General features: G+C 35.6%; 1 protein-coding gene, 1 long non-coding RNA gene, 1 other non-coding gene and 1 pseudogene across 3 annotated transcripts in view; 3 read left to right on the top strand and 1 right to left on the bottom strand.

Annotated features, from left to right (window-relative positions):
* The window catches only part of LOC143644204 (NXPE family member 4-like), a 26,640-nt gene extending 10,979 nt beyond the window's left edge, over positions 1-15,661 (bottom strand). Inside the window, 2 exon segments of the mRNA XM_077112868.1 lie at positions 14,773-14,881; positions 15,506-15,661. Coding sequence (XP_076968983.1) covers positions 14,773-14,881; positions 15,506-15,555 — 159 coding nt within the window. The 5' untranslated portion in view covers positions 15,556-15,661.
* LOC143644205 (uncharacterized) overlaps positions 1-15,707 on the top strand; it is a 63,217-nt gene that overhangs the window by 15,168 nt on the left and 32,342 nt on the right. The gene's annotated exons all lie outside the window — the stretch shown is intronic.
* Positions 2,101-15,707, top strand: LOC143644203 (alpha-ketoglutarate dehydrogenase component 4 pseudogene; annotated as a pseudogene).
* On the top strand, positions 3,855-3,972 carry LOC143645449 (U5 spliceosomal RNA). The gene has a single exon (XR_013157154.1). It is a non-coding gene; the product is annotated as a U5 spliceosomal RNA (small nuclear RNA).

Here is a 15,707-nt window from a genome sequence, read left to right as displayed (position 1 = left end):
CCTCTTTGTTCTTTATATTATTTTACTTTTTTGCAGATGCTGTGATTATCTATGTAGAAACCAAATGGAATTATCAAATTGTTAGCATAAGAGAGTCAGAAAGGAGTTGGATACTAAATAAACTTAGAAAAATCAATAGCATTTCTCTATACCAGTTATAATTGACAAGAAAATACAATAGAAAATTATATTTAGTAAATTGTGTTGGGAAAATTGTCGCATTGTATACGCAAAAAGTAATGATAGATTCCTACCACATGTTGCATAGAAAGGTCCAAATGAATTAATGAATTTTAATGAACATTAAACCTACAAGTGCAATATACGGAAATGCATACATTTTTTATGACCTCAAATCTGGAAGTACATAAGACCTTCCAACAATAAAACATAAAGAAAAATGTTTATATATACAATTATTTCAAAATTAAAAGTTTTATATAATAAAGGGCACCAACCAAAGTTAACAGGTATATGATAGACAGGGGAAAATATATGCAACATCTTAAAATCTGTAAGGAATCACTATCTAAAATATAAAAGTTACTACTGAAAATAAAAAGGAAGTGTCAGTAAAGCCAATGGAAAATTGGACAAAGGGCATAAATTTAAAATTCAAAGAAAGAAAATCTGGGTATATATATTCCAAAGAAACTCTCATCCAGATTTACCAAGAAAACAACATATAAAAATGTTTATCACATAATTAAATGCATTAGGAAAGGGATGGATGTAATTTACTAGTAGCGTGTATAAGTTAAACTTAATATATGTATACAGAGAATATATGCAGCTATCAGATTATGAATTAGATTGAATATAATAACATGATTAGACCTCAAAAATTAATTTTGAATGAAAAAAATAAGAAACCATTTATATAAATAATAATAAATATACATACTGACACAGCATTATATATCATTCAAGGCCTCACACATACCTAAATATATGTGTTGCATAAGAACTGGAATGCTATGAGGATTAAATACTATGGAATAGATGCCTAGTGGAAAAGGGAATGAGAGGATGGCTCAAGAATAATTTGAAAAATGCTCAAGTAAATAAAAAACAGAGATCTGCTTCAGATATAGCAAATTAACTTGTAACAGACAGAGTCTCCCTTTCAGATAATAATGATCTACTCTGAACAAAATTCAAAAATAAAAATAAAAAAACACCAACTACCTGAAGACTATGGAAAGCGAGCAAAAGTAGGTACATATTGGAGGGGAGATGAAAGTGGGACAAAGCAGCCATTTAGAGGTGAGTTTCCTGTTTGTCAGTATCAGCCTGAGTGAAGGAGCAGCATGAGGTGGCTAAAACACCAACAGAAGCTCACCATTTTTTTCTGGCGTAAAGAACCTGAAAACAGCTTATTGCAACCACAGTCACTGGAAAGAGAGGAGGAGCCTAAGGAAGGTAAGCCCGAGAAAGGCACACACCAAAATCTGAATATGAACTCTGCTCAAATCTCTAAGTGGCCCTGAAACACAATTATGGGGTAGACACAAAGCAGTTTGCATTTAAAAGCCAAAAGAACTCAACTAACAGTTGAGCTGCTGCCAAGTACATGTGAGAGAGAGTTCACAGTTTGAGTCTAAGTTAATTGCCTGCCACAACAAAAACATCAACATATTTTTAAGGAGTACAACAGAATCTGCATTCATCACAACATAACGGTCAAGATGCCTAGAATACAATCAAAATTATTCAACATAGGAGGAATGAAGAAAATGTGATCCTTCTCAAGGGAAAGACAGTCAATGAAAGCCAAATCTAAGAATGTAGATGTTGGAATGATCAGACAAGGGCTTTAAAACTGCTGTTCTACCTATGCTCAAGGGGAAAAGGAAAATATGGTGTAATGAATGGATAAGATAATATTTCAGCAGAAAGATATAGAAGATACAAAGGAAACAAACGGAAATCTTAGAACAAAATAATGTCTAAAATCAAAAATATATCTCAACTCGCTCAGCTAAACTGATTTTTTACTTCTCAATGTTTAGCTGTTAGATCAACCTTATCAACTATGCTTGAGCCTTATATATATATTTACTAATTTTAGCTTGGTTTGATTTGTAAGTTTTCTAATAGAAGTATAATACAATTTCCCACAACAACTGTGGCTATATCAATTTTAACTTGTTTTCATGACTGGTTTGCTTTTTTAAGTTTGGCTTTAATTGTTAGGGAAATCTAAATTCATGAATATTAAATCTTTCTTGTAAATTGTTCCTCATGTAGCATCTTGTTTTATTCTTTTTTATGCTCTTTTCCTTGAATTCTCTTTTCTCTACTTTTCAACCTCAATATTTCATGCCAGATGTCAATGTACTAAAATTTTTTTGAACTCAAATATAAATTAGATGTATTATAATAAGACAAACTGAACTTCACTTATAAAATCCACAGGCTAATTCTCAGGAACATATAAGCACTAAGGGACAATTTTTCCCTGAGTCCTTATAAAGGAATCTGGTAAACAGAATGAGCATCAAACAATTTCATGCCTAGAGATTTTGATATATTAATTTCTGGTAAGAATTAAATACATATTTACTTAAAGAAATAAGTCTAAAGGATGCTTATAAGAAATAGAGTATAGTATGCAGTAACTGTATGTAATAATGTAGATATAATATATATAACTATATGGGGAGAGACATGGAAAGTAGAAATAGGTAGCTGATTGCCTTATAGTTATTAACTGGAGTGAAAAGATTTTCCTTCAAGTCACATGTTGAAGAGGAGGGAGGTCTGGGGGTAAAAAATGATTAAAGAGATTACATACTTAATTTTTGCCAATTATAGGGATCCAATAGAAATTATGTGAGATAAAAAGGGAGGGTAATATAAAGGGCTTACTACAAAGACAACCATTAGAACAAGGATATAAACTTTCCTAAATAACAACAATAAAAAGAACTCAAAAATAGAAACAGTGAATAAAATAGACTATGTAAAACATGAATACATAAGATTATAACTTAAAACATGTTGGAACTAAGGCCAGACATATTTATCATATTTAATGAATACAAATGGGTTTGTATCATCAGTTTAAACATTTTCAGATTGATTAACAAAGCAAAAACCCAAAACTATTCTGTATACAACAGACATACTTAAAACACAGATTCAGAAATGTTAAAACAATAAAAGGATGCTACTTAATGGTGAGAAATCAAATGCTTTCCCCCTAAGATTTGAACCAAAGCAAAGATGTCCTCTTTTACTATTCCTAATCAACACTGAACTGGAAGTCTTAGTGCAATGAGACAAGGAAAATAAATAAAGGGTATACAGATTAAAAAAGGAAGAAACAAAACTGCTGTTGTTCACAGATGACATGATTGCCTATGTAGAAAACCCTGAAGAATGTATGAAAAAAACTCCTGGAACTGAGTGACTGTAGCAAGATAGCAGTAAACAATGTCAATATACAGAAGTCAATTGATTTCTTATACACCATCAATGAACAACTGACATGGGAAATGAAAATCATTACCATTTACAATAGCGCCCTCTAAAACCAAAGAACTTGGGTGTACATCTAATAAAATATACACAAGATCTCTATATGGAAAACAACACTGATGAAAGAAATAAATGAAGATCTAAATAAATGGAGAAATATTCTCTTTTCAAGGATTGGAATGCTCAATATAGTTAAGATGTCAGTTCTTCTCAACTTGATCTATTGTTTCAACACACTCTCAATCAAAATCCCCGCAAACTTTTCAGAGATATTGACAAAAAATCTCAAATTGCTAAGGAAAGGTAAAGGATGTAGACTACTCAGCTCAGTTTTGAAAAAGAAGAACAAAGTTGGAGACTCAAAAATTAATATATTCAGGTTTCTCTTCAGATCATATAAATGTTTCGCCTTTTACTAAAGATTTCCATGGAGAGAAACAATAGCGAGTTACAAAACTAATTTTTTTGAGGTCTTGCTTTGGCAAGACCAAATATAAGCTGCCAAAAACAGAAACTTAACTTATTAATAAACAAACTTCTGAGCAAACAAACAAAAATTAATATAAAGCTACCATTATCTAGATAGTGTGGTACTGCAAAAGAATGGACACATTGATTAATGGAATATAATGGAGACCCCAGAAATTAACTCACACAAATACAATAAACTGATTTTTGGCAAAGACACAAAGACAAGTCAAAGGAGAAAGAACAGAAATAATGCTGGAAAAATTGGACATCCATATGCAAAAAAATGAACCTAGATACAGGGCTCATACGCTATACAAAATTTAACTGAAAATGGATGAACACCTAAATGTGAAATGTAAAACTATACAAGTTCTAAAGAAAATATTTTAAAAAATCACATAACCTTGGCCTTGGTGAGGAGTATTTAGAAAAACAGCAAAAGTACAATCCACAAAAGAAAAAGCTGGTAAGTTGGGCTTTATTAATATTAAAAAGTACTCTGTGAAATACACTGAGAGAAAAATGAAAAGACAAGCCACAAACTGGGAGAAAATATGTGTAAAACACATATTTGATAAAGTCTTACAATGGAGAGAGCTAAGGAACATTACCTCAGCCAGGGATGAAGGCAGCATCCTCTGGAATGAGTCACAATGTTGGCACAGACTGTTGATAGGTTGTGATCAGAATGGCACTTTACCTCTGTGGTCTTCCTTCCAAAAACCCATAATCTCTACCTAACCATGAGAGAAACATCAGACAAAGTAAAATGGAAGGACATTCTACAGAATTTCTGACCAGCACTCCTCAAAACTGTCAAAGTCATCAAAAACAAGGAAGTCTGAGAAAATGTCACCATCTACAGAAGCCTAAGGAAATATGAAAACTAAATCTAATATGGTAACCTGGATGGGATCCTGAAACAGAAAAAGGATACTAGGTAAAAACTAAGGAAATCTAAATAAAGTATGGATTTCAAATAGTAATAATGTACAAATATGGTATTCATTAGTTTTGACAAATGTGCCATTGCAATGCTGAAAATAGGGAAACTGGGTGCAGGGTATAGAGGAACTTTGTAATAATATTCTTGCAATTTTAAAATCAGGAACTGTTTAAAACTTTTATTAAATCTTAAAAAATTTGGAGGTTGGATGATACTGTATGAGGTAAACACCAATTAAGAAAAAGAAAGGAAAGCCAGCAGGGGTTGTAATCTCAGTATTTGGCAAGGTAACATTAAGACAAGTTATTAAGAGACAAAGGAGGACACTTTACGAGCTGAAGGTAATAACTGACAAGTGATTAATATTTATGCATGCAAGGCAGCAATACATTTATTCATAATGTAAAAAAAAATAAGAGATTCAGGGAGACATAGAGAAATTGATATGAGTGATATCCGCATTTAATATGCAACCTATCTTGAGACATATCAAGTAAATGAAGATTTAGTAAGATTATAGAAGACCTAAACAGCTCAGCCAGTAAAGCAGATCATATAGATAGGCACTGAATTCTGAATTCCAGTAATAGAGAATACACCTTTATTTTAAGAACATATGAAATCTTTGCAGATCACAAAGAAAAACCTCAATAAATACTAATTAATAGAAATAATAAATGGTATTCTTTTGTTATAATGCACACATTTAATAGAATTTCACAAAAATATTGTCCCCCATCCTAAAACCCATTATATAACCTGAACATTAAAAAAAAGTTTCTCAGAGCTGAGTATGAACAAGGTTGAAAGAGGAAGGCTAGAACAGTGTATTTCACTAGAAGGACAGCTAGAGGATAAAAACTGGGACTGTATAATTTAGTGAAACCCAGAATGGACAATGTTGGTAGTTAATTGTATAAATATTAAAAAGTTCTTACATGAACTAGAACAAACCTATTTCATTATTACAAGGTTTAATAATAGGGTGTTATATGGAAAAAATAAAATTAATGTAAACTAATGTCTATAATTAACAGTAATAGTGTAATATTCTTTCATTAACTATAACAAAGATATTATACTAAAGCTAATAATAAGGGGATATAAAAGGTATGGGATTTTTTCTCTGGAAGAAATCAAAGGTTCTCATATTGACTGTAGCCAGCAGCCTATCTTCAGAGTACAAGTATGGTCCTGTTGATGTCTCAAGTTGAACATTTTCATGGCCTAAGAACTGTAAATTGTAAATTAATAAATTCCTACTTTAAAAGTCAACCCATTTCGGGTATATTGCATTTCATCATCTTTAGCAAACTAGAACATACCATTTAGCACAGAAGCCAGCTTCTTACTTAAGGGGAAACACAAGAGAGACTATCCCACTAACTCTGGAACAAGACAAGGATGCCCAGGATTTTACTACTCTTTAACACCAGAAATATTAGCTACTTCAGTTAGAAGGAGAAAGCAATTCAAGATGTAAGAACTGGAAAAGAAAAAGGTTTAAATAATCACCACTTTCAGATGGAGTGGTTATATATATGGAAAACCCCAATGTATTAATGAAAAATTGCTACAAACAAAAGAATTTAAAGAGCAGATTATAAAATTAATGTATAATTATCAAGAGCCTTTGTATATACAGACAAAATCCAGAGAGAAGATAAAATAGAAGAGTCAATCCCATGTGTGACAGAAAAATGAAAATAATGTATTTAGGTGTTTGCTTACATTGAAGTTAGGAAATGCTCAAGACTTATAAGAGGAAAACTCACAAAACATGACTGAAAAGGAAATCAAATTGGAGTTGAACAAATGGAAAGGAAACCATGCTCTTGGATGCTGTTTCTTCTTAAGTTATACATTTAATTATACATAATCACAGTAAAAGTGTCATCAGTATTTTCTGGAGCTAGACAGGTCAACTGTAAAGTTCACTTGGAAACAAAATAAGAAAAGCCAAAAAATGCTTTGTGGAGTCAAAAAAGAAAACCAGGGTGGTGTGTGTGGGCAGTGGTTAGATTTATTAGATATTAAAACTTACTGGCCATTTGTTGCCAAGATGGTGGCATAGTGAGGTGTGGAATTTAGTTCATGCTTCAGAGCAGCTAGTAAATAGCCAAGAAATGTATGAAACACAACTGCTGGGGGAACATCACTGACGGGACACACATTGTACATCAGTTTGGAATGGGCAGAACAGCTGAAATCCCACACAGAAGTGTGAGTCTCCTAAGCCATGGAGGCCGGTGCCTCTCCCCCAAGCCTGGGCATGCTAGTTATCCTGAGGGAGAAAGGAAACAAGACTTTACTAGTAGCAAAGAAGTTAACTCAACCAAGCTCCAATTGTGGAATTAATTAACAAATTCTGACTATTGAAAACAGGCCCCAAGTGCAGATAAACCTGGAGTAAGCACTAAAAAATCAGGAGTTTTCACTCCAGCAGAGAGGGAGCAGTGCTGACAGAAAACATAAAATAAAAAATCAGAGGCTTTGAGTTGTACAGCACAAAATTCTGGAAAAGGGCTGCACCCCAAGAAAGGGGGCACACAGAGCCTGGGGACACACAGACTCACATACCAACTCCAGCTCTTGATTGCCAAATCCAGGAGCAGCCTGCTCTGAAAAGATTAAAAAAAAAAAAAAAAAAAAACCTTCCTAACAGCACAGTAGATAAAATTGAAAACACTCTCAGGCTCCAGCACTGTGCCCCAAGCAAGGGCGGAAGTAAAGCATATCTGAGAGACAAAGTAAACAGGGGAAAGCTGCAATTCCCTAAAGGGTGTATCTTCCCCAGGAAGGGGGGTGGGATCCAGTGCAAGACCCTCCAGGGATTTCAGGCCCCAGGGGCTGGAAAACAGAAGCAATCAAATCCAGCCTACTATCTCAACCTGGGTCTCAACCATGCCTCTGGCAAGGAGAGTCTGCTGAAATTAAAGGAACCACATCACTTCACACAGATGGGAAGCTGGAGGTGACAAGCATCACATGCTGGGCAGGATAGGAAAAACACAGAAACTAGAGGTTTCATATGAAAGTCTGACAACCTGCTGAATCTCACCCTCAAGAAAACTTGATACTGGCAACTCTCTCCTCCCTAGACGTGGGACTATCTTGTCTGGGAAAATCTGACTGAGGTTGATAATAGAAGAAGAAACCATCCATCATATAAGACGAGACCCTCCTCAAAAAAAAAAAAAGACCCCTTATAGGTGAGCAAGAAACAGAATAACAAGAACTGAAAAATTTGGATCAGTTACACAGAACCTATGCTAGAGGTCTAGAATGAATTGAATGGAAAGCCAAAGAATAGATAGAGGACAAAACTTGTCAATAAGAAACTCCTAGGTAAAAGCGAGAAAACAACCTCCAGAATAAACTACTTAAGGAAATCAAATGCCTAGACACCAGCAAAAATTAACTAGTCATACTCAGAAAATCAAAGATATGGCTCAATCAAAGGAACAAAACAACATTTCAAATGAGATACAGGAGTAGAAACAACTAATTCATGACATTTGAACAGTCATGCAAAATCTCATCGAAGATCAAATCAACAAGTTGAGGGAGGATATAAAAAAGACATTGAGTGAACATAAATAAGAACTTGAAAGTTTGAAAAAACAAGTCACACAGGGGGTGCGAGGGTAGTTCAGTGGTAGAATTCTCTCCTGCCATCAGGACACCTGGGTTTGATTCCCAGCCCATGTACTTCCCAAACAAACAAGCAAAACAAACAAAAGCAAAAATTTAATAAATGGTGCTGCAATAAGGGGATACTCACATGGAAAAAGGATGAAATGTGACCCCCCCCCATACAGCATAGAAACTAAAAATAAACAAATCATAGAACTTATGGGAATGAAAGGCACAATAAAAGAGATGGAAAGACAATGGAGAACTTCAACAACAGATTTGAAGAGTCAGAAGAAAGGATTAATGAACTAGGGGACTGGACATCTCAAATCCAAAATATAAAAAATTATATAAGGGAAAGAAATGGAAAAATATGAATAAGGTCTAAGGGAATTGAATGACAACATGAAACACATGAAGATGGGTGTCCCAGAAGATGAGAAAAGAAAAGGAGCAGAAAGACTAATAAAGGATATAATCACTGAAAATAAAACTGCAAATCCAAGAAGTACCCCAAACAGAATAGATCCAAATAGACATACTCCAAGATACTTACTAACCACATTCTCAGATGTCAAAGACAAAGAGAATTTTGAAAGCAGCAAGAGAAAAGCAATCCATCACATACAAGGGAAGCTCTTATGTATGAATTCCTCAGCAGAAACCCTGGAGTGAGAAGGCAGTGGTATGATATATTTAAGATTCTGAAAGACAAAACTGCCAAGCAAGAATTCTATACCCAACAGAACTCCTTCAAAAACAAGGGGGAGAGGAGTGCAAGGGTAGTTCAGTGGTAGAATTCTTGCCTGCCATGCAGGAGACTGAGGTTTGATTCCTGGCCCATGCACTTCCCAAACAAACGTAACACCAAACAAACAAAAATGCAACAAATGGTGCTGCAATAACAAGATACTCACATGGAAAAAGAATGAAATATGACCCCTACCATACAGCATACAAAAAAAAGGGGGGGGGGGGACTTTAAAATATTTTCAGACAAACATGCAGTGAAAGAATTTTTGACTAAAAGACCAGCCCTACAAGAAATACTAATGGAAGCACTACAGCCAGATAAGAAAATCGGGAAAGAAAGGTCTGGAGAAGAGTTTAGAAATGAAGACTATCAGTAAAGGTAAAAAGAGGGAAAAAATTAGGTATGGTATATAAATTCCAAAAGACAAAATGGTAGAAAAAAATACTGCTTTTACAATAATAAAATTAAATGCTAATGGATTAAACTTCCCAATTAAAAAACACAGACTGGCAAAATGGATTAAAAACTGGATCCATCTATATGCTGTTTACAGGACACTCACTTTTGACCAAGGGAAAAAAAAGGTTGAAAGTGAAAGGGTGGAAAAAGATACTTCATGCAAACAACAACCAGAGAAAAGCAGGGGTAGCTATAGAAATATCTGACAAGTTAGACTTCAAATGTAAAACAAATTAAAAGAGACAAAGATGCACACTATATAATAATAAAAGGAACAATTCAACAAGAAGACATAATAATCATAAGTATTTATGAACCAAGCCACAGTGCTCCAAAATAAATGAGGCAAACACTGACAACACTGAAGGGAGAAGTGGACACCTCTGAAATAATAATCGGACAATTCAAATCCCCACTCTCATCAATGGATAGAACATCTAGACAGAGGATCAATAAGGAATCAGAGTTTTTGAATAATACAATAAATGAACTAGACGTAACAGACATTTACAGAACATTACATCCCAAAACACTAAGATACACATTTTTCTCAAGCACTTATGGATCATTCTTAAGATAAACCAATACCAGGTCACAAAGCAAGTCTCAATAAATTTAAAAATATTGAAATTATACAAAACACTTTCTCAGATAACAATGCAATGAAGTTGGAAATCAATAATTGGCAGAGGGCCAGAAAATTCACAAATATATGGAGGCTGAACAACACACTCTTAAACAACCAGTGGGTCAAGGAGGAAATTACAAGAGAAATCAGTAAATATCTTGAGGCAAATGAAAACACAACATATCAAAATTTATGGGATGCAGCAAAGATAGTGTTGAGAATGAAATTTAATGCCTATATTAAAAAAGAAGAAAGAGCAAGAATTGAGGAATTAATGGTTCACCTGGAAGAACTCAAGAAAGAACAGCAAATTAACCCCAAAGCAAACAAAATGAAAGAAATAATGAAGGCTAGAGCAGAAATAAATGAAACTGAGAATATGAAAACAACAGAGAAAATCAACAAAACCAAAAGTTGGTTCTTTGAGAAAAAAGTCAATAAAATCAATGAACCCTTAGGTAGCCTGACCAAAAAAAAAAAAAGAAAAAAAAGGAAGGATGCAAATAAATACAATCAGAAATGCAAGATGGGACATAACCACTGACCTCACAGAAATAAAGGAGATAATGAGAGGATACTATGAGCAACTACATGCTAATACATTAGACAATATGGGTGAAATGGACAACTTCCAAAAAAGGCATGAAAAACCAATACTAACTTGAGAAGAAATAGATGACCTCAACAAACCAATCACAAATAAAGAGAATGACTCAGTCATCAAGAAGCTCCCAAAAAGAAAAGTCCAAGACCAGATGGCTTCACATGAGAATTCTGCCAACCATTCAAGAAAGGACTGGTACCAATCCTACTCAATTTTCAAAAAAATTGAAGAGGAGGGAAAGCTTCCTAATTCATTCTAGAGAGCCAACATCACCCTAATACTAAAACAGGACAAAGATACTACAAGAAAAGAAAATTACAGAACTTGATATTTTTAATGAATATAGATGCAAAAATCCTCAACAAAATATTTGCAAACTGAATCCAGCAGCACAGTAAAAGAATTATACACCATGACCAAGTGGGTTTTATTTGAGGTATACAAAGTTGGTACAACACAAGAAAATCAATTTAAATAATACATCATATCAATAAGTCAAAGCATAAAAAGTTCATGATCATCTCCTTTGATGCAAAAAAGGCATTTGACAAAATTCAACATCCTTTCTTGATGAAAACACTTCAAAGGATAGGCATAGAAGGGAACTTCCTCAACATGATAAAGGGAATATATGGAAAGTCCACAGCTAACATCATTCTCAATGGAGAAAGACTGAAAGCTTTCCATTTAAGATAAGAAAAAAGACAAGGATGCCCACTGCCACCAATGTTATTCAGCATCATGCTGGAAGTTCTAGCCAGAGCAATTAGACAAGAAAAAGAAATAAAGGCCACCAAATCACAAAAGAAGAAGTAAAACTCTCACTTTTTGCAGATAACATGATACTATATATTGGATATCCTGAAAAATCTAGATCAAAGCTACTAGAGCTAATAAATGAGTACGGCAAATTAGCAGGGTACAAGATCATAAGATCCAAAAACCAGTAGTGTTTCTATACACTAGTAATAAGCAATCTGAGGAAGAAACCAGGAAAAAATTCCATTTATAGTAGCAACCAAAAGAATAAAATATTTAGGAATAAATTTAACTAAGGATACAAAAGACCTCCACGCAAAAAAAAAAAACAAAAAACCCCAAGAAATCGGTAAAAGAAATCACTGAAGACCTAAATAAATGGAATGTTATACTGTGTTCATGGAGTGAAAGACTAAATATATAAAATATTTAAGTATAAATCTAACTCGATCCTGTTATCGCCAGTTTCACTTGCACCCCGGAAGCTGCTGCTTAGTTGGGAGTCATGATGGGCAGCAAGATGGCACGTGCCAACAGGATCGTTCAGGTAGTCAAGACACATACTCCATTAATACGGTTCCCTGACAGGAGAGACAACCCTAAACTCAATGTATCAGAAGCTTTGAGATCAGCAAGAATAACATCTCACTCATTTGCAATTTCACAGCATTCTATGGGAAGTAAATCACCAGATTTTCTGGTTCACCAGGGTCCTCCAGATACTGCAGAAATAGTAAAATCATTACCTGAGAAATACAGAAGGAAACCTATGTCTCAAGAAAAAATTGAATTTATCCATCATAGAGGTCCAGAATAATCACTAACAGGGCTGCTGTTCATCATCAGAAAAAAGAATTATCTTTACACTAAAGGGATTTCCAAATGACAAATGATCTATTGTACATTAAACAACTTTAATAAAATATTCTGTAAAAAAATGAAAGAAAATTTAGATGGACACTGTATCTCTTAATTTATGTATCTTGGTCAGCTTCTCCACAAGCTTACCTAATTATTTATAAGCTTTATAATTATTAAAGTATACATTTTTGAATGCTAGCCTATTAACTTACTCTTATCGAGTTTTACCACTGCTGAACTATTGAAACCACATGATGTCTGGTAAAATATAGGCTTCACCTAATTTCACTTTTCTTTCTGGTGCTGTTTAGGGATGGAAAGAATTTATCAGGCAGAATTGCTGCTGATTTGAATCAGTGAAATAATGACTCCATTATTTTGCTCTTAATTCTTTAATGTTTTTGCACTGACAAGGTTACTGGAGTATATCTGGCTTAATAAGCATATACTATTTAAAGGATAAAAATATAACCAAGGTGAAACAGGTGACATTGTGGTATGAAGACAGGGGAGACAACGCAAAAGATTATTACTTGTTATCTAAATTCAGAAAAAAATGTGAGACGATAAAATGGAAAATTAATGAAGAGTTCAGTGAATATAGCATAAGAATAAGTGTTTGACTAGAAATTGCAGTTACATTTTGGTGGGTGTCAAATGTCATGTTCTATGGTTTATTTTTAGTGTTTTGATTGTGATTATGTATGCAAATCCTGATAACTCAGTAACTTTCTCAAACTTAATGTCTGAAAGCCTCATAAATCAGCCTAAATATTTACCTTATTAAAGCAATTTATGAAACTTTTGGTCAAGAAGGTCTTCACCTAATCCAGTCTAACACCCACTCTTGAGTGAGTCACATCTCCATGGAGATAATCTAATTAAAGTATCCAACATACAGTACTAAGAATTAGAAGAAATGGCTGCCTTTACAAAATGGGATTAGGATTAAAACATGGCTTTGCTAGGGTACATAAATCTTTTCAAACCAGCACAGATTTCTTCATAAATGCATGTTTTGCTTTGTTAATGCTGCTTGAATATAATATACTAGTAATGGGTTGATTTTTATAAAGGGAATTTATTAAGTTACAAGTTTACAGTTCTAAAGCCATAAAAATGTCCAAACTAAGGCATCCAGAGAATGAATACCTTGACTCAGGAAAGGGCTGATGACATTTAGGGTTTCTCTGTCAGTTGGGAAGGCAAATGGCAACATCTCTTAGCTTCCTCTCCTGCCTTCTTGTTTTAAAAGGCTTCCCCAGGAGCATTTTCCTTCAGCATTTTCAAAGGTCTCTCATCTGTGTCAGCTCTAAAGTTTTTTTCAAAATGGTTCCCTCTCAAAGGACTTCAGTAAGAGACTCATCTTTAATGGGTGGTGACATATCTCCATGGAAACCACTTACTTAAAAGGTCCCTCCCTCAAGTGTGTGGGTCACATCTCCATGGAAACCACTTAATCAAAAATATTCCAAACAACAATATTAAATTAAGATTAAAGACCATGGCTTTTCTGGGGTACACAACAGTTTCAAATCAGCACAATGCAAATTTAGCATGCGATAGAGACAGCACTCCTATCAATGGGGACTGGGATAACTAGACAGCCGTCTGGAAAAAGGTACAATTAGATACTTACCTCATACTATTCAACAAAATAAATACCAAATAGATAAGATATTTAAATATAAATAATGGAATGAAACAAGCAAAAACTAAAAAAAGGAAGCAACATATGAGCGAACTCCTTTATAATCTGAGAGTGGGAAAAACTTTTACCAATTACAACCCGACATTCAGAAACAAAAAGAGCAATTGAACTACTTAAAGATAACTTTGTATGACCAAAGAAGTAAAACACAAAATAAAGACAGAATGGATTTTGTGGCCAAGAAATATATGCACTTAGATTTAATGACAAAGAAATTATTGGTGGCCTTAACGCTATCATGAAGGCAAAATTCTGATTAAATGGGTTAAGGAAGAATGGGAAATGAGGAAATGGTGACAGCTAATATCCACAATTCCTTGGAGAAATTTGGTAGAGAAGGAGAGAAGGCAGAGCAAGGTTAGAGTCATACTGGAGGGGAAGGATTGACTGCTTGGGAATGAGCTGAGACAGGTCACAAAGGCAGGAGCTTGGGAGACAAATGGGAGAAAACCATTCCCACCTTTGCAGATTCTGGATAAATTACAAAATGGATCCAGGCAACCACCAATAAAGGCATCAACATCACCAGCATTTTTTGAAGCATCCAGTTGGAGAATATGTTGAGTGTCCTAGAAGAGATGACACGAGAGGGAATTCACTTGAGAGGTGAATCTGCTGTGTTCACCTCATCTTTTTTCTTATCTAGTATCACTCTGTTTATTTTTCCTTCTTTATGCATCTTACATAAGTTTCTGTTGTTTCATGGCCTGAGCTCAACTCACCTTCACCAGCACTGCAGTTCAATTAGACAGGCTAAGTATCTGCAATTTCCCCTTCTTCCTGAAAATTAGGAGAACCGATAAGAATTTAGGAAACCTGGCATGAAGGTAGGGCTGGGCCACCTTGTTTTTCTGGTCCACGTGAGCTTCGGTCACGTCCCTCGTGCAGTGCTTGGCGCCCAGGGCTGTGTCGGTCTCAGCGGTGCCCGCGCACGGACCCTGCCGCCCTCCTCCCGCCAGTGGCCCACCGTGACCCGACCGTCGCAGCCCTGGGGGCCCCAGGACCCGCGCGACGCAGAGCCGACGGGCTTCCCGGCCCCGTGGAACTGCTTCAGGACGGCTCCCCGTCTGCGCTGGCTTTACAACCCTTTCTGTCCGCGGCGATGGGAGGACGACCGCGTCGTGGTTGGCCCTGAGCTTCGCCAGGTCTGTGGTCTTGCCACAGGCAGTCCTCGCCGTTCAGCCCGCACGTACCTGCTTGGTCTCTCTGAAGGCTGCCCCTTGGCGTGGTCACCCGCGCGCATCTGAGCAGCGTCAGGAGCAAAGATCCCCCCGTCAGCCGCTGCCCAGCTCAGGGGGATCAAGATTCCAGAGCTCCCTAGAGAGCGTCCCCGGCGGGCGGGGTGGCACCCCCGGGGCTCACGCAGAGGCCTGGTGGGACTCGGTGCCCTGAAAG

This window comes from Tamandua tetradactyla, chromosome 8 (assembly GCF_023851605.1).
Source record: "Tamandua tetradactyla isolate mTamTet1 chromosome 8, mTamTet1.pri, whole genome shotgun sequence".
NCBI classification, from domain to species: Eukaryota; Metazoa; Chordata; class Mammalia; order Pilosa; family Myrmecophagidae; genus Tamandua; species Tamandua tetradactyla.
This window is presented reverse-complemented; position numbering and strand designations above follow the sequence as displayed.